Below are 22,634 nucleotides of genomic sequence, written 5' to 3'. Positions count from 1 at the left end.
CACTGTGTGGAAGCTACATTATTCCTGAGTGACATAGGCTATAATCTTTTTTGAAAAAATTTAGTATCCTTACTAAAACTCCAATAATGTAACCCCAGGTGTAAAAAAATTACCTAAAATATTATTTACATCGCGTGCCCTGCGAAAACTATTTATGATAGAATAAAATAATATACTACGACTTTGTGGAACACATTTTCATCTACAAAAAAAGATCGCAACAGCATTTATGTCTAACTATTATAGTTGTGCCGCAATAAGTGTTCTTTTATTTTAAAAAATAAAACAACGTCAAATATCGTTGAAGTTTTTGTTAAAGACCTGAGAGGAGCCAGAGCGGGCCGCTAGTTACCAATAACCATTCTTATTTTGTGGTAGGTTCATCCATGTCGAACGCATTGTCTAAAATGTCTAAGTAGTCTTAATTTTTCCTTGAGACATGAACGTTTGTCTTAACGGCATTGGAATAAAGTTCATTCTTACATAGTAGTACCGTTCAGACGAACCGCATAAAAGTACTTTCACAATTACCTGGTATTACCATGTTTTAAGTCTAATCTAATGTTTGTAATTCCATGTCACATTTTAATCGCTCGAATGTGATAAATTTTTCTCAATCATTGAAGTACTTATACGCCAATGCGGTTTTGCCACTATTTCTAATTTCCAAACAAATAGAATCACTGAATTTTATTTTTATATTTATGAGGAATTTTCTCGTGTAAAAAATTACTATAAGTTTCTAGTTTATTTTTAATAATTAATACATTTACAGTTGGACGCGTGTCTCGGATTTTTAGATTGCTGATTTAAATGAAGAATGCGTGCAAAGAATCCGAACCACAGCGCCTATATACACCCCGCTGATCCGTAATTTCGACATAAATTTTACGAAGTGCGCTGACGTAACACAAACCCGGATGTTTGAGTCCAAATTGCGTTGTCTTAGTAAGTCTGGCGCCGTGAAGATAGATATATTCTGGATTGACCCCCGTTGCGCAGGAAAAAATTTAATGTCAATGATCTCTGAATTTTTGTTTAATTTATAATTTTACTTCCATTTAACAAACCTAAAATTTTAATGTAATTAGATCACAAAAGAGAGTATTTTAATAATAACCAGTTTTTTTGCACTCAGAGAAGATTATTGTTGTAAATTATATTAAACAAATAGTGCAAGTGCTTTATCACCATCTTTTGCCCTTAAATATATTTTAATGTGAAATGTAGCTTAAAAGCTAGAAATGTACTTCCTTTTAGCTTAAAAATATTGTTATTCACACAAGTGATTTATAAATTTCAAAATCCTTTGCTTTGATTTTTAATGTTTCTATAAGATAAATACAACTCTAATTATGGATATGGTTATATGGCTACTAAATATTAAGTGTGATATCAGATAGTATGCCAGACTCTTGTAATACAGACCACTCTGATTGAGATACATTATTTGGTTCAGTGTGCCTACTCAACTATTTGCCAGATAGTTTGCCCAAGTTTAATTTTCTTGCTTTTCTACAATTCCTAATTTAATTCATATTTTAGTTTACATCCTCAATATTTTATGTCCATCTGTACTTCAGAATTTTAAACCAACTTTAGTTGTTAAATTGGTGTAGTTAAAGAGTAAGTTTTGTTTCCAATTTCTTTATACAAATTGTAAACTCTCACTACCATATTACATATTATGCAACACAAATCAGGGCTTTTTTTCTGAAATATATTTTGAAATATTTTTATTCAAGACTATTTTACTTTACATTTTGTTCATACTTCTTCAGTTAATTGAAGCAGTCACTTGTTTATACTATACTTTACGATCAACTTGTATCTGGAATAAAATTTCAACTTATTCGGTGATTGTTAAAAATTCAATTTTCATTTTATTTATATTTAGGGTGGAATGGATACATTTCATAAACAAAAGTGAGTTGAGTGAGTGAATATCCTAATTTTTTTCAGTTTTATAGATTAACTTCATTGTTTTGGTCTCTGTTAGATACTAAATAATATATAGTCATAATGTGTAATTTGATGTGATCCAACATCTTTTACAATACATTTTCATTCACTCATACAATTGTTTGAGTGAAAAAACAAATCATTCCTTGACCAAGGTACAGTTTATTACAACATATACCAAGAGTCATTTTAGATTTCAAAATATTAGTATAAGTAAAAAGTAACTCAATAGCAAAGGCTCACGATACAGTCTGCAACTAACTATGTGAAATAAAAAACAATATGAATATCAAATTTATTCCTCCACACAAGAACTGTGTGAATAATAACATACTTTTGAGTTTCAATTCCCAGCCTTATTTAGTATCTTTGTGAAAGAAGGAAAAATGTTTTCAGTCTAGTTTTTGTAGTTCTTTACACATGTATAATTTCAGTACCTGCAATATATGTAGGTAAAATACTTATATTTTGGGACGCTGAATCCATAAGCCCATCAATTTATAATTCTAATATTTGGTTTTAAAGCAACTGCATAAAATTGAGTTTTCTTCAATAAAATTTTGGCTTTGGGTTGTGAGTATATGCAATAGTGTTTGATACTAAGTACTTTTAACATTTAAGCTTACAAGACAAAATAGTAGTATTAAATTCCAAAAGTTTGTACTGTGTTTCGGAAATTGCTTGTTTCTCATTATTGCATATTATTTGTTTTATTTTAATTACAGTATACTGTTAAAGTTTGGTATCATAGAAGGCACATTAAAATTCTGATTGAGTATGTGTGAACACTAAACACCTAAAAAAATCGATTTGTTTTCTAATGGAAACAGTTTTTTTGGACTATTTCTTGTACACTTAGTGACTGGTATTTTTTCAATTTATTTGAACTTATGAAGTTGATCTGAGTTCAGTGGTAAAGGGAACTTCCTATGCCAAATTCACATATTTAAAAATGAAAAGAAAAAATGATATTTGAATAAGTCATATTTATACTATTAATCGAATTTTAGAGATAAAAGCATATTTGTTATTACATGCCAATGTGAAACGTTAATGTCCAATATGATTGATAATATTTAAATGGTACACGAAAAAGATGCTCAAATCAACAAACACCTGTGAATCCGTCCAAAGTAAAGCTACATACATAATTTGACGTACACTGGACGAAAGATCACAGCGAGAGAAAGGAGTTTAGAAACAAAAAAAATACAATGACCTTACAGAAAACTTAACTTTTCAATGTTATTTATTGAAACTTACCTTATCTCCGGGTATATTTTTTGCCGACATTGTGTATCAGCTTCCTTTTCTGTGATCCGACGTCGTGTTGCACACGATTTATCCAGAGAAAGGATCTCACTGCAACCGTGAGAGCCCAGCATACGACATAAACACTTCACTCTACCAAATCACTTGGCCATCATCACAGCTCGAAAGATATATCAGAAGCACAAACACAATAAGCGACCCATCGTTTGGAGTCGTAATTAACACGATTTCCCATTGATATTCATCAACACTAATAATTTTTCACAACACGACACAAACACGACTTCTGACAGAATGTAACTTGATTGAGATTGGCTGACTTGGGCTTGACGGAAAATGGCGAGGGATGTATTTCGTCCCTCCGGCCGCACTCCCCCGCGCATGCACTCTGCTTGGGTCACATACAAAGATTTTATCGGCTTGATACAGAGGGCGCTTCGCAACAATAACATGCACCTTCTTCATTTATTCGGAGCGTTGAACTTTCAGTACGAGCTCTAGATGTCTCTGTTCCAGCATTTTCATTAAGGGGGTCTAAAATAGAGGATTGTAACCATAAAAATAACACATAATACAGTTTTTATAATTTAGTGGCTTTTAAAATCACTTACATACGATTTGTGAAAGATTAGGGCAGAAAAATTTAAGAAAATGATAGAGATGCTTCTCGAGTTCCCAACCCATCATTTTTCTCACGGGATTGTTAAAAATTAATAGAGAAAACTTGAACTTAAAAGTTAAGTTTCTAGAGTACGTAAACACGAAAAAAAAAGAAATATTGGGCTGCCAGCATGGAGTTAATAAGTACCTACAACTGGAGTGCTGTCTAATGCCGAGAAATCGGTCTCGAAAGAGAATACTTTTTGGTCGCGGTGTCCTTGTCTAATGTGGTGACCATATAAAATTTATTTATAGGACAAAATTATACACATGCATCAGTTTTGAATTTACCTTAAGTAATTCTGTGTAGCCCTACGTAAATACAAAACACGTGCTTGCAATAGTTTATTTATGTAAATTCAATTCTAAACATTTTTCGACGGTTTTTTTTGGAAATTGCTGCGTTGTGGAAAATCTAGCACTGAGTTTTATTACAAACATCATTACCTCAGTTCTATTACTTAAACTTCCTCAAATTCATCTTTAACGTCCGAATACTCAACCGCGACTTAAATATTATGTTGAACTTAATTACGCAATTCCTACTTTAATGTACTGGCTAAGTGGGCTGTGCAAATTAATATTTGACACACTGAGTGAGACACTGCAACACACATTATCGGGTGCTCTTTTCCTACATTCACATCTTCAATTGATTTAAAATTACTTGTATTTTTACTTCTGTGCTATTTTCATGACACGTGTATATTATGTCTACTAGTTGCATTTTAGGAAATAAAACACAATGGGTAATAAAATGAAATTAACTAAAATTCATTTATTTGTTATATGTAGATAATTAAATAACTCTTAAATGACAAGTCAATACACATAACACAATACACATAGTACTTGATCTCTATTTACAAAATATTGGTTATATTATTATTATTATTAAGTTCAGTTAATTTTCTGTAGTCTTATAATATATTCCTCTATTTTAAGTAAATTCTTTTTTTTCAAAGAAATACATAATTTATTTTAATTAATATCTAAGTGGACCATGAGTATCATTAAAATTTCGCAATTTAAATTTCAATTCAATTAAAAATTGCCATTTTTCTTTAATAAATCTTTTAAGTTTTTGTTTCAATACCTTAACATCTTGTCGTAATTTTGCTTTTCTCGGGGTATTTTTTATTTCTTGCGTTTGAGTACTTGATTCCTCTTGTTTGACCTTTATATAGGACATTTTCCAGAAATTCCAACGTTATACTTACTAGAAGATCCTCCTCGTTCGCTTAACGTCAGGCAAATGATATACATGCTTGCGTGCAACGCTATTCAATACAATAAAAAAAGTTCAAAAAATACCACATGATGGCTCTTATGATATGAAAAATACATTGCAAAATTATAGTTTTCACGATTGTTTTTCCAAATTTAGTATATGACATAGATTAAGTACAATTTACAAGACAAATGGTATTAAATATTATAATGAGAAAAAATATCTCACATTTTAAAAATATATGCTCACACTAGTAAAAATTTATCAATGAATCTGACATATGGAAGGATATTCCACAAACTGGAGAGGATTCTCGCTTATAACCACTTACAATACAAGTGTTCACCATGATTACACGGAAACTTTCACGATTTTCGAAAAAAAACAAGCCACAAGCTGTATCAGTGCCCTTTTAACTTCGAACTACAAACGTAAATAGACGCCATTTTTCTTTTAATGCATTCATAGTTCTTTTTCGGTGATGCCAACAATTAATCTGGCTTCCCACCAAATTCAACATGAAAACCATCAGAAATCTACGTACCTACCATTAAATTTTCCATTAAACAGAGTTCTTATTAATATAGAACAATAATTTTTTTGTTAACGAGCTTTATTAATATATGATGTTCGATTAAAAATCAATATCTTCTTTTTCTCCACCTTATCCCACTATGTGGGGTCGGCACAGCTAATTTTTCTCTTCCATTCTCTTCTATCAGCCGTCATCTCAACACTCACTCCTCTCTCTCTCATATCGTCATTCACACACTCCATCCATGTCTTCTTCGGTCGACCTCTTCCCCCTCTACCTTGCACTACCATTTCCATACATCTCCTAGTCACATGCATCTTCTCTCTACGCATCACATGTCCATACCACGCTAACCGTCTGCTCCTTAATTTGTTGTTTACCGGGGCCACTTTCAAACTTCCTCTGATATACTCATTCTTTATCTTATCCATTCTTGTCACTCCACACATCCATCTCAACATTCGCATCTCGGCCGCATGCACTCCTCTTTCATGCTTAACTTTCGTCGCCCAACACTCAGATCCATACAGCACGACAGGTCTAATGATCGTTTTGTAAATTTTACCCTTGAGCTGAAGGGGCATTCTACGATCGCATGCTGTTGCAGAGACCTGTCGCCATTAAAAATCAATATATATCATATAATCAATACTTCTTATATAATTTATTTTAATAAATTGTCATCATCAGAAACTAATTTCACCATAACTTTGTACGTTTATTTTGGACCAATTCAATTTTTGACGTTGATGGAAATTCTAAATTGTCGCAACATTTTCTAGTTAAGTTTAAGTCAAAGTCACATCGTTTAAATAATATGTATTTAGATATATTATTGTCATAAAATGTTTAAAATCCTGTAAAGTGGATTGATTTTAACCTTTTCGATAATTTTCAACAACGCCCAAGCTACTAAAAAATCCACTAACCACTAAAAGCCATTTTTGATAACTAAGATAGGGGTCCAAATTACGAGATTTTGTGGAAAATCCTCTAAGCTAGCAACACTGCTTTTTGTTTGTAAAATGCGCGAGAGGGACACCACCACTTAATAATCATTCTCTTTTCAGACCGTTTTTCCTTACATCTTTTGCTATTTAAAAATAAACTTTAAGTCATAGAGATAAAGTATATTTTTTGTTTTTATGTCAAACGAAGTAAGCACTCCAGTTAGGATAGTAACTCTATGGCTGCCAGATACTAAATTTAGAAAAAAATATCAAATGAACAATCGCGTAATCGCTTCGATGGTTTTTATCCTGTTACCTACCTATTTTGGTTAAAAAATTATCAAGAAATGATACCTTTTTCAATAGCTGATGACTGGTGCCCAAATTGAACATTTACTTCAATCCAGATTTACACCAGTTTTATGAACATATAGGTATGCTATGAAAGGTTTTAATGTATTAATAGAGTTTCAAGCAACGTTTCCAATAACTACTACAATTATCGTCCGTAGGATACAAATTATACATATCAAATATAGAACACCTTGATCAAGTTGACTTTTTTGTAATTGAGTAATTTTGTCTATAATAATATATAAGATCGCCAGAAATATCATCAAACATGTTTGTATTTTTAACACTCTTATTCTACGTCAGTTTCAGATCATTGCTCATTGGGTGGCAAAAACCAGTGCTTACTTTACTTACTGATCAAATGCGAAAGACAATTTGCCGAGAGTTTTCTCTTATGGCCTCCCCCGTACGTGTTTTTAAAAGTGTAGTTGGCTACTATTCATATTCTTTTAAACTTTTACTTTACTTTTTTTTGTATCGGTATAGGCTAAATCAGTTTCATAAGTAACAAAAGTAATAGTTATTTTCAATTTTAAACCTTCAACTATTACTTATATGTAGCTAATATAATTTTTTAAGCCTTAAACCTAAAAAATAATAGTTGTTTAATGTACATAATTTTTGTTTTTTTTTTTTTTTGTACACTAAAAATGTGCCCAAAATAATTTTGAAAACATTTTCAACACGACCATTTTACGTGGGAATTCGAAAATATTGTGTTAGCTTGGCAACATTGACCCAAATTCATGGGGTCGGGACTTTTTGGCGGGAACGCGAGGAGTGAAGTTGTGTGATTTGTTTTATTTTGTCTATTTAGTGTTTCTTCAGGTTTAAATGTGTAATAATGGTGGTTTATTAACTGTTTAATATCTGTGAAAGTGCACAAATGTGGGAAAATGAAACAAAGCTGCTGGACGTAACTTCTCGGGTTCCTCCAAAAAGTCCACTAAAAAAATCTCAGTAAATGACCACCATTTTACTGCGATTATATTTCATCCCATATCATCTCATTTCATTAAATTTCATCCCAGTTGATTAATGTCTCAAATTAATCATCTTCATTTCATTTCACTCCATATTATCATTTTTCATAAAATTAAGAAAATAAAGTAAAATAAGACATGACTTAAAGGTCTTAGTTACCAGGTCATAAAATCTCTTAAAAAAAAAATTTCATGGGGTCGTAAGTAGGAGGTAGCATTTTTTCACAACTTCGTAAAATGGCGGACGGCGATGTCGATATAGATTTGTACGCCGATGATATAGAATCCGATTTTAATCGCCAGGTAAAATTTACACTCTCCTAATTCAGTACACCTAAACCTTACAGATAACTCTTATAGAGAAATCGTAACAGTTGTTAATCTATTTTTGTCACGATGAATGGCGGCATTTTACAGGATGAATTTGCTGGCGAAAATGTGGATTTATATGACGACGTGATCTCAGCACCAGCTTCGAAGCCCGAGGACGGTGACGGTCCTCCCATCATTGCTCCAAACCAGCATCCACCTGAGGAAACTAACGGCAACGCCTCATACCACGGCCCGGTTCACGGACATCATGGCCGCCGTTTTCAACTTTACGTCGGCAACCTAACATGGGTTCGTACTTTTTTGTCCTAGACTATTTGTAAATATAAGTACGATATTAGTTTTTGCGTTGTACTGAAAAACTGATATCTTTTGAGTTGTCATCTCGTCTTTCAGGGCTTCATACTATCAATAATTATTGATTTGCATCTATTAGCCGCCATGCCATGATAAAAATAGCACATGCAATTGAATTTGAGCTATCGTTCATAAAGTTATTTAAAAAAAATGGTTTTTGGTTAGCATAAAGCTAGATTAAATAGTTTTTTGCGTTTAGTTCAAGCTCAATAATTGTTATTATGATGGCATGTTAACTTCAATAAAACAAAATATGAAGTACATACATTTATTATTGTGTATAATACATAAAATATAGTAAATAATAGCTAACAGTTTTATAGTAACAGATCTATGAAACTATGATAGTTATAATAAAACAACGTACTTGTAAATAATATATTTATAGAAATATTAAAGTAGTATGTACGTTTAAAAACAGAATGTGGAGAACTTAAAAACCTGTTCAGATGACAACTCAAGCAACAGCAACCAAATGGATCTGTTGTGTAAAATGAGTTACGAAATATTTAATTTTTAATATTTGTTAGGATCTACTTTTAATTTTGCAACACACATTTATCTTTTATACAAATGTTAACAAATTATGTTTAAAATTTAAATTCACAAAATCACTGCACATTAAGTTTTACTGATCACATAGATAAATGTTTGTTGTACTGAATTAATGAAACAAAAAGCAACCTATATCTTATATTATGTGTTAAACTAATAATACCAAGAAAATACTGTATTTATTTATAATTATTTTACAAAAAAAGGCACAGTCAATCTATATTGGTGAAGAGCTAAATTTTGATAGAAAACAAGTGTTTTTCCATGAAATTGTATTATGTACAAATATCAAACAAATGTGTGCTTTAATGTTTCACGGGAATTTAGTCTGTCCATAACTAGTAGTAGATAAAGGTGTGTACGGCTCTCAGTCTTAAATAATTATAAGTTAAAAAAAACAATTGTTAGTTTAAATTATCAATAAACCTGGAAAAAACTGTAACAATGAGGTACTTGTTAAATTGATTTAAAAATTGTTAAATTTGTTTTCAATTGTTTAAACATAGGATTAGTAATATAATGATAAACTTTGCGAAATACATAATCAGAAACTATAAGTGAATAAATATAATAAGTAAGCGCGAGACCTGTCATTACAACTGTTATGAGATTAAGCAGGAAATTGTATGTTTAACTTTAAAACTTGAAAAATCATCCGGTTTCAGTATAAAAATACTGTTAGTGCTATAATTATGTACTTGATCAATGTATCCTAAGATGTTTTAAAATACCAGTCTTCAAATACATATATTAATAATTATAATATATAGTTCAAATAAAATATTTTTGGGAAAACTAAAAAATAAAAAAAAGTTTGGATTTGATACTGGTACAATTCCATGGAAAAGCCCTTAATAAATTAGTACATTATTTGGTTGCTAATTGTTATCATTAAATATCACTTTATTAAAATTATATTTTTGTTGTTGATGATGGTAAGTATAAGAAAATTATACAAATGGTTGATATGCTGTGAGTTACGGATTTTTGTGTTTTAGTAAAATTTAACTTGGAACTTCATGTTCAAAGTCATGAACTTGCAGTTAAATTCTGCTAAGAAAAAAGCAAAAACCAGAATTTTCTTTATTTTTTACTTCATGATGAAGAAATGACTTGTTTTTGTTTTTAAAGGCTTGTACAATTACGATCTGTTGAGGTGAAACTGAAATTTTCATAAAAATATCACGAGCTTTACATGTCAAATTAGATCACTATTTTCCACTTAAACTTTGAAATGTATGTGACATTCACTAGAATTTTATTTTCTTAATGAAGTTGAGAAATTCCGAAAGGACAATTGAATATCAGAGCTATTTACAATCACACATGGTGATACAGTTTGAGTTACGGATTTAGAGCATTTACCGATTAATTAATGGTAGGTGAATTTTGAAATCTAGCAATGCATTAATAAATGGTAAAGAAAAGGTTTGTAATGAAATTGGTTGTATTTAGTTAGTAACTCCTTCATGGTAATAGAAAATTAAAATTGTGTAGAATATAAACTGTTATACTTTGCTATACTTCCTCAAGCTCTGTCACCGAAACATGTAAATACCTCTCTTATGGCCATGTAGTCTCATCTGCACTATCACTTTGGAAAATTTGAGACAATCCTCAAATTCTACAAATGATATAAGGTAGTTTTTAATGGTTTAAACTTGACACCTGTCTACGTAAACTGCGCTTTCTGTAAATATAAGTACAAAAAGAAATTGAAAAAAAAAGATAATTATTTAAATTTTGTGCCACATCATTTCTAACTTGTTCAAATTTGCTGCGTATGTCCATTTAAATTTATCAACCTGTGTTTCTATTTTTTGTTTTTTTTTTGTCAAGCCGTTTATTTATGCTTCTTTTATATTTTGAAACTATGATTGAAAAATGCACTCTTGCTATTTTACCTGGTGTATTGTACATTACGATTTGCATTTAAATTTAATTTTACATTGATTTATGCTACCCTCCCAATGTTACAAAAGGTGAAACTAAACAACTAAAATATTTTGTAACATAACATTTAAGTTAAATATGATTTTAGTTGTTTTAGTAATGCAATTTATTGTAAATTATTTCATGTGGAAAGCATTACATAACCTTTCATAATACTGCTAAGTTATATTATATTCTTCCGTTTGTTTTGTACTTCTACTTTTGAGGCTATCTGTTGTCGAGATAGAGCCAAATCGATAGCAAAAATATACAGACAGTGAGTTTTACAATAAAATCATATATATCATCATATCATAAAGATACTAGCAGTAGAAAATGAATATCATCAAAATCGAGTTGGCGTAGTTTACGTAGATGGATTCTGTTTGTGTACTTAAACAACACAGATTGCAGTTATATTTTGCATACAAGTAGATGTGGGTTTGGTAAGATTATGTGAGAGATGAAGTATGAAAGGATGTATAATCTTATTTATAATAGTTGATGTACTAATTAATATAAATACCATTTTTGCCCATTAACTACACTACAGTAACTTGCTTAATTATGATGTAACATGTCTGCAGCAACAAGTTTTGAAACCGTTTGTGTGATTTTGTACGCACACAAAATTTTGATATATCGTTCCGAAAATGTTGTTGTGTTTATTTATTGAATATCCATAAATTTGCGGTTTAGTCAGAAAAACAGTTACCTGTATCAGATTATTGATAGGCTAAATTAGCAAAAAAAAAAATAAACATTACATAGTCATCACATAGTACATAATAGAATCAGTAGTGTAAAATTGGCTATTTGTCCCGCTTGTGTTTGATCAATAAATTGGGATATTGAGCTGAAAGTTTTCACTTTCTGACATCCCCATCTGTAATGATTTGTTTATTCTTTTATCAGGTTTGTTACGAGGTAAGGTAATTGATTGTATTGTATTTATAGTTTTTTAGTAATTATTTTAACATATGTTTTGCTATTTTTTTGCATACATCTGAAGATTTTCGATACTTATGTTGAAGAGATATCAACATTCTTGTGCGAAATGTAGAGGCGAACAATAAATGTTGTAATACGTAACAAATAAAATAAATAAATTATATAACTCAAACAAATCGCCTGGTCCAAACTGTTTCGTCTGCTCTGTGCAAATTAATCTAAACAATAATGTAGGTAGTTTACAAAAAAACCCCGCGACATCAACTGATTGTGTAAATTATAAATAATATTTAACACTTTTTGTATGTGTGTATTTTAGAGTATTTATTTTCTTTGTAAAGGATACTTTCAACAGCTGTCGTTTCAAGTTTTGTTAATTGCATTAAATCTATCTAGTATCAGTGCATGGATACGATAATTTTGTTATCTGATTTGCACACAAAAAAAATCAGTGTGTGTTTAGCCACATGTTAAATTTATTTCTTCATTTGACTTGTGAAATACCATTTACAAGTAATGTGTTCATGTTATAATTACCTTGTTAATGGTTGTTTTCCTTCTAGTTTTTTTTCAGTATGTAACCGTTGGAGTATTCGGAGTTGTAAAAAAACTTTATAATGCAAATTATCTGTGATAAAGAAATAAATAGTATGATCACAAAAAAGCTCTTTCTTTTCACCCAAAGCTCTATTCCGGCATATTTAATGATTTAGTTGATGAAAAGTACATTGTAGATTTTTAATTCGCGTCAAAAGGTACACAAAAGTATTCAAAATATTTTTATTCACGTTAATCATCGGATCTACTATGAGACGTAAGCGCGGTGTTGTAAATTCACTTTCTCGATAATTCGGTGTTAATGAAAAAAATCTTAATACGGCGTGTGAACGGCGCTTTAAATTGAACCTTACCCCGACCGATTTTGTTTAAGTGGCATGTAAGTGGACTGGATGGCATAATAAATGATGTATGTGACTTGTGTGTATTGGCTGCCTGTTTGCAGCGTGGCTGAGTTTTGTGTAAAACCTTTTCCAGTGGGCAACGGACCAAGATATTGCGAACGCGATCTCGGATGTCGGTGTCTCCGATTTTCAAGATGTGAAGTTCTTTGAGAACAGAGCCAATGGTCAGTCCAAAGGATTCTGCGTTATATCTCTCGGTTCAGATCAATCAGTCAGGATGGTGATGGAACGTCTTTCTAAGAAGGAGATACACGGGCAACATCCAGTAGTTACATTGCCTACTAAACAGGTAAGGTCAATGTTAACTGATACAAAATATGAGCATAATAAGTAGACACTAGATAGATAGTTTATGATTAGGTACTTATGAATTGCACAAATAGTTTCATGATGAATATACCTAGTAACCTTTCCTAGTAATAGATTAGTTTCTGCAAATATGGTTTCGGGCAATGCGTGAGTCGCGATGAGGTGTTGAAACGTGGTTTAAATTAAAACAAAAAAGGAATTTACATTTTTTTTAATAATGGATCTAAAGTGGTTAATAAACCTTTTGCAACATTAAAGCTTTCAATAATGTCCGAATCGTTTTCACGGAGGCTACTCATTGAAAAAATCCGAAAAGAAAATTTTGAATCTTAAACCACCGCGACTTTGTAATGGTTATGGAGATTGGCTTCTGTTAATTGATTTGCAAACCATTTGGTAAAATTGAGGAGTAAATAGCTTCGGCCATATGATAGCTATTGACTTCCACATGGTTTTGAGATGGTGGACAGTAGTATCTAAGTTAGTATTTGTAATTTTTTTGTCCATCGGTAATTAATATAGTCTACCGATATTAATCAAAATAATATAATAGTTTTAGCAGCGTAGGAAATATATAGATGAATTAATTCGGTTCAGTGAAAGTAAGTAAACTTTGATAATGTCTACAGGCGTTGAATCAGTTTGAAAGTCAGTCAAAGACCAGGTCGACGCCTCCTGGTCCCAATAATCCTGGAATGAGAGGACCCCATCCAGGCGGGCCGCCTGGTCCTCATCCCGGAGGTACATATTGTAATCGTATACTAATACGTCTCGATAAAATATTCGAAACATCAAAAGTAGAAACATATCATTATTATTCTAAAGTCGTCGTGGCCTAAAGGATAAGATGTCCGGTGCATTCGGAGCATTACTCTAGCGATACACCGGTGTTCGAATCCCGCAGGTGGGTACCAATTTTCCTAATGAAATATGTACTTAACAAATGTTCACGATAGACTTCCACGGGGAAGGAATAACATAGTGTAATGAAAATCAAACTCGCAAAATTATAATTTGCGTAATTACTGGTGGTAGGTAGGATCTCTTGTGAGTCCGCACGGGTAGGTACCACCACCTCGCCTATTTCTGCCGTGAAGCAGTAATGCGTTTCGGCTTGAAGGGTGGAGCAGCTTTATAACTATACCTTAGACCTTAGAACTTATATCTCAAGGTGGGTGGCGCATTTACGCTGTAAATGTCGATGGGCTCCAGTAACCACTTAATACCAGGTGGGTTGTGAGCTCGTCCACCCATCTAAGCAATTTTTTTTTTTTATTGACTAATGGGTAGTATATGGTAACTAAAGGGGTGATACCCCTGATCACAGCGCTTATAACGACGCCCAAATATGGTGCACTTGAAAACATAAAATCGTAAGAACCCGTTACTATATTCGCAGAATTTTTTGGTGGGGGACCGAACGGTCCAGGTGGGGGCGGACCTCGTATGATGCTCCCAGGTCCGGGTCCGCACCAGCTTCGTGGGCCGCCGCCGCACCACATGGGCCCACACCAGGGCGGGCCGCATCCCATGCAACATCAGCCGCAGCCGCACCAGGCCCCGCCACACCGGCCCCCTATGCAGTTTGCGGGCCCTCCGCAGATGCAACGCGCGCCGGGCCCGCGTCCGCCGCCTCCCGACTGGGCTGCGCGAGCGCCGCATCCTATGTCTCAGCCCGCGCCTCATTATGGACCCCCCCATCATGGAATGCCGCATCAGATGCCACCACCTCATCCTGTATGTATATACTGCACACGTGATTACTATTAGGCATCCACATCATCCAAATTTATTATTTTGTATAGAATAAATGCAATAAATTTAGATGCCGTCAGATAGCCGACGAAATTCATGTAAGGAGGTCTTTAAACATACTTTTTCGAATACTAACTGAGCATTGGTAATAATATGACGGCGTCGTCTCCTTAGGCCTTCTTAATGAACTCTTGATTGATACGAATTTCATCCTCATGTGTACAGCTCATCTGCTCTCGTATTACGTGATCGTAAAGAATTATTTTACGGCTCATATTGGGGGAACTCGCCCCTTGAATATTCGCTTTGCAAAAATTTCAGATTCTGGAACAGGGGGCTCGCAAATTGCTGATGTAACATACAAGCCTATGATTATAATTATTCTTTATAGTAATAATGAAACGTTATAATTAAAATAATGAATGTTCAGCAACCCGGCGCACAGGGCATGCCGCCTCCGCACCAGTTGCCGCCGCACCAGCCGCCGCGGGGACCGGCGCCCATGCCGCAGCATCCTGGTCAGTCATATATTAGCACAGAAACTGACTTTTAGACTGAGGGTAGGACCTCTTACGAGTTCGCACAGCTAGTTACTACTACCCTGCCTATCTCTGCAGTGAAGCAGAACTTGTATCTCAAGGTGGGTGGCTACATTTACTTTGTAGATGTCTATGGGCTCCGGTAACCACTTAACATAAGATGGGCTGTGAGCTCGTCTACCCATCTATGCAATAAAAAAATATATATACAGAAACGAATGCATTCATGTTCGTTTTTCATACGTACCATGAGTTCACAATCTGAATATCGTGGTTCACGGTAATATTTGAGATACAAATCTCGATAACGTTAAAATAATAGTCTCGCTCTTTAAACTGGGCGCGTCATTTGAGAAAAGTCGTCATTTATAATAATTATTGTTTCGTTTTTATTAAATTACAAATTTTAATTAAGTAATCAATTTTCATTAATGTTAAACAGTAATACCTGGAGCTCCAGCACCACACGTGAATCCTGCGTTCTTCAACCAGCAGCCACCGTCGCAGCCGCCGCCAATGCAGGCCCCGCAACCTGGACCACCCGGTAAGTTATAGCTTTTACATAAATAAATGATGGTATCTAAAAATCAAAATTTCCAGTATAACGCTCAAACCATCGTCTCATGTTTTGACATCACTATCATCGGTGATGACTCTCTTAATCAATTGCATATAAGAATACGAATCGAATATATTACGTAAATTTGGATGAAAACGTTAAGATCTTTACAGAGGTTAAATTCGACAGATACATCTTTGTGATCAGCGAACAAAAACAAGTTGCCTTATCAAGTAATATGATAATTGCCCAAATACTTACCTACCCTTAAATTCAAGATAGTTGCGATCAAGTAGTTAAAAGGATTAATCTTTTGTGTGAACAGGTCCAGGTGCTCCGTACGGTCATCCAGCCCATGGAGCACCACCTCCAGCACAAGGGCCTCCACCCGGGTCTAGACAACCGTACGGTCGGCCACCACAGGTAATTGACTTCATTATTTATGAATTGAACTCTATATTCTGCAATCTATGAAACAAAATAAGGTCGTTATTTTCTATAGTGCTACAGAGTAGCATAAACATTAAAATAATGTTGTCGGGCCTCTTAGTATCACGTAATAATGTTACAGAGCTATCCGCCTCAAGCGGATCCGGCTCGTCCCCCGCACCACCCGGCACCCATGGTCCCACAGCACGCGGCCTCCCTGGCGCCCCCCATGCCGGTCATCAGCGAGGCCGAGTTCGAAGAGGTGATGAGCAGGAACCGCACCGTCTCCTCCAGTGCCATTGCTCGGGCTGTCAGTGACGCTGCCGCTGGCGAGTACGCCTCCGCCATCGAGACGCTCGTTACCGCCATATCACTCATTAAACAGAGCAAGGTATTCATCGTTGTATTTTTATTAGCACTAGTGGTCCCTGCAGTAGTCGAAATTCGACTATGATTAATTTAAATTAGAAGTTTGAACATTCTTATTGGTTCTACCACCATAGATTATACACTTATTATTTGAGAGAGTGAAACTGTAGACAAATAATATTAAAGACAAACAATACTAATCTATTCTCAATTTGACTATGGACTTTAAAGAATAACAAAAGTTTCACAATTGACAATTTACAAAGAGTATATTTATACGTATGTGTTGTGTCAAATACACGGTAGTGTGTGTAATGTTTTCTTTGTTGATTTAATGCATTTTTTTTTAAATATTAGCACTCTGCACTTCTTCTCTATATTCTCTATAAGTGTGGGAAAGTTCATACTCCTACGTCCGGGCAATTTTCGTTAAAAGGGATACAATGTTTTTGCTTCACGTATTAAATATGTAGATTATGCATAAAGGAAAATGAAATGAACGAATGTAAATTGAATATTTCAGGTGGCGCAAGACGACCGCTGCAAGATTCTGATCTCGTCGCTGCAAGACACGCTGCACGGCGTCGAGACGAAGTCTTACAGCAGCGGCGAGCGGTCCCGCCGCTCCCGGTCCCGCGAGCGCGAGCCGCGACACCACCGCGCCCCGCGCCGCCGCGACCGCTCTTCCAGCCGCTACCGGGACCGCAGCCGCGACCGAGAGGATAGGGACAGGTACGCGCCGTTAATTATTTGGAACGTTTCTTGTATTATAATAACGGCAATTTTTTAAATGGATTTTATGACCTGGTAACTAAGACCTTTAAGTCATATCTTATTATAATTTATATTCTTATTTTTATGAAAAATGATAATATGGAGTGAAATTAAATGAATATTATTAATTAGAGACATTAATCAGCTGGGATGAAATTAAATGAAATAAGATGATATGGGATGAAATATAATCTCAGTAAAATGGTGGTCATTTTCTGAGATTTTTTCAGTGGACTTTTTGGAGGATCCCGAGAAGTTACGTCAAGCGCCTTTGTTTCATTTTCTCACATTTGTGCACTTTCACAGACATTAAACAGTTAATAAACCACCGTTATTACACATTTAAACCTGACGAAACACTAAACAGACAAAATAAAACAAAAACACAACTTCATTAACAAAAAGTCCCAATAATGGCAGTGTTCCTCTTCAAACCGGAACGTGCCAGATATTGACGGGATACTGATACTCTGCCAAAGACGGTCACCATACTCTCTATCTCCCAATAATGATAACCACAACTGTAAGCTTAAATTAATTGGACGTCATGATTTTTCCTTACCACAAACTAACTAACATAAACATTTAAAATTTTTAATGGAAAATAAAATAATAATTTACAAACGCATGTGCGTAAGTTCGTAAATTTATATAAAGTAGTACTTTTATCGAGAATTAAAATGATTTTTGAACGAATTCCGTGTTTTAAAAAAATGCTTTACAATGAGGTCAAAACCGGGGAACCCGTAAAGTTGAATGCAAGCAATTTATTGCAGGTACAGGGAACGGTCGAGAGATCGCGACCGCGAACGTGAACGTGACGCGTAAGTGCCTTGATTTAAATTGAAAATAACACCAACCTGAAATGGTAAACGTAATGAGTGGTCAGTTTTATATTTATTTGAGTGTGCTATGTACTAATATTGAATATATGTATATCTCATTATTGACGTTTCGATAACTAATCTTTACCGAATTCAATTGATTAATCATCACTAGTTTCTTTTAAAGCTCACGTTTCCATTACGTTTACTGTAATTTAGAACAAGGCAGTTATGTCATCACTACACATCTAACTCGATTACTTATGTGTAAACAGATGGTAAGTGAAAATCAATGTTGTTTTATTTCAGGTATTACAGGGATTACCGTGAGAGGGAGCGCGAGAGGTCTCGCTCGAGGGATCGCGATCGTGCTGATCATTACAACAGGGGACACAGTCGTGAGGAGAGGTGTGATTTTATCTTTGTAAAAATTCACCATCTGTATTTGGGTCTAATAATACAATTTGCATTGTATATGTAGGGAGACAGAAATCTGTTTCTTTCTGTGTTTCTGTTTTAAGGCTTATATTTTGAAGCTCCGTCTCGAAAAAAACCAAAATAATATACACCATTCTTAGTTTTTAGTTTTCTTTTGCCTGTTTTATGTTGATAAGTTGCAAGATTTTCTTTTATTTACGAGCAGCAGACACTGATCAACGACGTAACAAATTGCGTAATTCTCGATTAGTTCAGTTTTTACACTTAGAACAGAGCTCTTAACTATCAAAAATTGATTGAATCTATTTAATTTTTTAATTTAATTAGAAGTTAGAGATCAATAATCAATATCTCAAAGCTTGACTGACCCGTTTGGTAATATCAGATTACTGCAAAGAGAGAGAATTTTTTTCTGTAAAAATTCAAATTGTCTTTAAGTTTGTCCGTCTAACAGTGTTTTTTTGCTGGGAACAGGGCACGTAAATCTCCAGCTGAAGCGACAGCAGAGGGAACCACAGCCGAGGCCGGGTCGAAGAGCCGCAGCACTGGAGCGCCGTACTACGACGAGCGGTACAGGGAGAGACGCGACAGAGACCCGCCGCCCGCGGATCGAGATCGCGACCGAGACCATCGCAGGGACGCTAGACACTAGACACTAAAAGAACCATTGAGTGAACTACTCAATATCGCCACATCAGCTGACCAATTAGGGCATCCAAGATTTTTTGCTATCGGGCCGGCGTCACGTTGAAGTGGAATTAAATTGACACTTGACAGTTCTGACAGATGTTTGCGCGGAAAAGGGATTTACAAAAATGGCGCGAAAGTTTCTGATTCTAAATTCAAACAAACGATTGATTTAATTTAAAATAATTCGTTTGAGCAACGTTCATGCGAATCAAAATTCATTGACTGCGCGGTTATATGTGGTGACACCGACATCGTTCCGTCAGCCTAGTCTAATCAAGTGACTTTTGGTGTAAACTAATATTGTGTGGTGCGTCAGAGGCGACGACCGCGTGCGTGAACTACTGATACTGCCACGAAAATAGCTTCAAATTGTTGATCAAAAGATGGTGGATCGAGTTGATCTGCTGCTAGGGCGGTTTAGTGTAATCGAGAGCCTGATTCGACAGATTAGATATTCATTATTTTCAACTTCATATGAAACAAACATCTCAAATTAAAATCGGTCTCATACATGAAACATTAAATAGTGATGGTAAAAATGATATCCATTCACACTGATGATGAAAATAATGTTATGTTAATTTAGATGACAAAATAGTTTATTACAAATTAGTAAGTATTATCCCGGAATGCCCATTTGTCTCAGATATATCGTTTGTTTTACGAAAATTGGTTACACTCTTGGTACAAATCACTGTACTTATTACAGTCAAGTGTGACTGTAGAAAATTAACGTAAGACCTATCCAACGCCGACAAGTCGTTTTCAAACATCTAATAATGTATTGTATTCATTCACGCATGGTATATTTATAAGGTTAAAAAAGGATGATAAACTTTATATTTAAAACAGAGAAACATTTTATCAGAACACGACCAATAGCAAATTATCCAAAATTAGAAAAGTGCGCTAGTAATGAAAATTTTATTGAAAAAGGTCAAAAATATCCTAGTATTATCTTGAATACTTTTGATACAATTGATAAAGATTAAAATATAAATAGTTTTTATTTCAAATAAACATTTTACACAATTATATCGATAAAAGCAGTTTTCAATCTAAAGCCATGAAACATCTGAAAATTAAGATTGTGACTGATTTTATAATTTTTAGTATCAATATTACTCATGTTGATTGTTAATGGATTGAATTAGTCCAACAAGAACCTTAAAACCAAATATGTTTAAAATTCAATTTTGCTGTTTGTCACAACATTCCATGGTCTAAATGTTTGCGAATTGTTTTAAACTTTCATTCGTGGTTTTTTTTTGTATTTTCCTATTTTGTAGTAGTCTAAACGTAAGTATTAGGTTAAGTTCAAACAATTTATGGATTGTTCCATACAAACTAGACGTGACCGTAAATTAAGATGTAATTTACAATAAAATAAATTTATTTCAAAACATTTTCATTATTTATTAAATTAATATATAAGTTACCAAACTGTGAGTGGGTACCTACTGGCTGCTGTTTCGATTGTAGAAAGTCGATGTCGATTTATTGTAGAAAGAAAAATTTTGGGCCGTTGAAAGGACGGCAAGTGTAAAATTTTTGGCCATCGGCACGTTTAGAACTGGTCAAATTTCCAACCAACGAATTAATTAGGTAATGCATATCCTACAGGTGAATTTCTACTGTCATTATCATCCTCTTAGGTCTTGTGTATGTCAGAACCAGACGGTGTCCTACACGGCTTTGGCACGTCGATTAATATTGGCAAGATTCATAAACTTTGATATGAGAAGTAAGTTTGTAGGAATCTAGTATAACTAAATCCACAGAGTCGCTTCGGTCGCGTTTGAGAAATTTAACACAGTCGTAGAGGGATCATACGGGCTAAATCCAAGTTATAAAGTGAGAAGTGCTATTACTATTCGGGAGTTGAATATCTACATTTTATTAAATAAGTAATCCTTTAGTATCTAGTGGGTTTCAATTAGTTACGTTACCGGAATGTGAAGAGTACATTTTTATTAAAAAGTTTCGAAGATTCATTGATTTTTTTTAATATAGTAATAATTAAATGGTCAGGGATCTAATCGAAATACTGTCCATCTGTCACGCATGTAGATGCAATACATGAATATAGACTGATGTTTCTATTAGAGATTCTGGTGTCATCTACCTTTTACTTACGCGGATAGGACACCGTTGATAACACTTCTACTTAGCAAAGAAATGTTTAATACATATTGTTTAAAATAAGACATTAATTACCTAGTCTATACGTGTAATGATTGTTATCCTGTACCAATTTTCAGCCTATTGAGTTTCTCGCCAGATCTCAGTGGGTTGCGTTTCCGATCCGGTGGTAGATTCTGCGAAGCACTGCTCTTGCTAGGGTTCGTGTTAGCAACCTCATCAGAGTTGAGCCCCGTGAGCTCACCTACTAGTTAAGGCGACGCTGATATAGCCTATCAGCTTAGGCAGGAAAAAAAAAAACAGTTTTCCGTTAATATTATATTATACAATCAAAATATTTTTTCATATTAAGTAATATCGTTTTATAAAAACAGATGTGGAATGAAAAGCGAGGTTTTCTTTTCAGAACTTAATGTTCTGGTTTCTGTTCAGTTGTCCGTGATAGAACAGAAATACGCTGAGTCGATATTATTGCAATATTTTTTTAGACTTTTAACGAAGGTGATGCTGAAAGTTTTTAGAATTTCATAAAACTTTAGAAAGCGGCATCTGTTTATTCATTTATTTTTTCACAATAATTCCATACAGAATTTAAGCATCTCGCACTCGACCTTGGAGAGAGGAAGAAAGCGAGCTAGGTTGTTTCTCTTATGCACATTCTGTTTACGGGCGTCGGCCACTAGTTATTATTATTATGGCTTGTTATTAATTCCTCATTGTTCCTGTAAATGGCAGTAACATACTATCACATATTTTATTTTTAAAGATGTAT

The 22,634-nt window shown here is 34.1% G+C and overlaps 2 protein-coding genes across 6 annotated transcripts in view; one reads left to right on the top strand and one right to left on the bottom strand.

Annotated features, from left to right (window-relative positions):
* The window catches only part of LOC101740818 (ubiquitin-like protein 3), a 178,247-nt gene extending 174,604 nt beyond the window's left edge, over window positions 1-3,643 (bottom strand). Inside the window, exon 1 of one of the 2 annotated variants that reach the window (XR_002430411.3) lies at window positions 3,226-3,611. Coding sequence is in view for 1 of the 2 variants with exons in the window: in XM_038015243.2 (XP_037871171.1) it covers window positions 3,226-3,255 (30 nt within the window). In the remaining variant the exon portion in view is untranslated. Of the gene's footprint in view, window positions 1-3,225 lie in introns of both variants that reach the window. The other variant, XM_038015243.2, reaches the window with a different exon arrangement.
* Window positions 3,644-8,090: 4,447 nt separating this feature from the next.
* LOC101740584 (cleavage and polyadenylation specificity factor subunit 6) lies at window positions 8,091-21,125 on the top strand. 4 transcript variants are annotated; one of them, XM_012689769.4, is made up of 13 exons: window positions 8,091-8,250; window positions 8,365-8,568; window positions 13,108-13,323; window positions 13,973-14,084; window positions 14,743-15,080; window positions 15,544-15,616; window positions 16,080-16,181; window positions 16,522-16,619; window positions 16,768-17,016; window positions 17,518-17,726; window positions 18,545-18,592; window positions 18,902-19,000; window positions 19,505-21,125. In XM_012689769.4, the coding sequence occupies exons 1-13, from the start codon at window positions 8,185-8,187 to the stop codon at window positions 19,680-19,682; spliced, it is 1,992 nt and encodes a 663-aa protein (XP_012545223.1). In that variant the 5' UTR covers window positions 8,091-8,184; the 3' UTR covers window positions 19,683-21,125. The 4 variants fall into 4 exon arrangements, with proteins under 4 accessions (XP_012545223.1, XP_004925409.1, XP_062528117.1 ...); XM_004925352.5 differs by having other exon boundaries at window positions 15,529-15,616; XM_062672133.1 differs by lacking the exon at window positions 18,545-18,592.
* Window positions 21,126-22,634: the final 1,509 nt, after the last annotated feature.

This window comes from Bombyx mori, chromosome 14 (genome assembly GCF_030269925.1).
Source record: "Bombyx mori chromosome 14, ASM3026992v2".
In the NCBI taxonomy this organism is placed as follows: Eukaryota; Metazoa; Arthropoda; class Insecta; order Lepidoptera; family Bombycidae; genus Bombyx; species Bombyx mori.
The sequence above is the reverse complement of the archived record's forward strand: the minus strand, read 5'-3'. Positions and strand labels throughout refer to the sequence as shown.

Bases quoted from the DNA above. Each gene is read 5' to 3' on its own strand.
- LOC101740584 (XM_004925352.5), top strand. From the start codon at position 8,185: ATGGCGGACGGCGATGTCGATATAGATTTGTACGCCGATGATATAGAA. The intron at 8,251-8,364 runs GTAAAATTTACA...GGCATTTTACAG, and splicing joins AATCCGATTTTAATCGCCAG to GATGAATTTGCTGGCGAAAA. The intron at 14,085-14,742 runs GTACATATTGTA...CTATATTCGCAG, and splicing joins GCCTGGTCCTCATCCCGGAG to AATTTTTTGGTGGGGGACCG.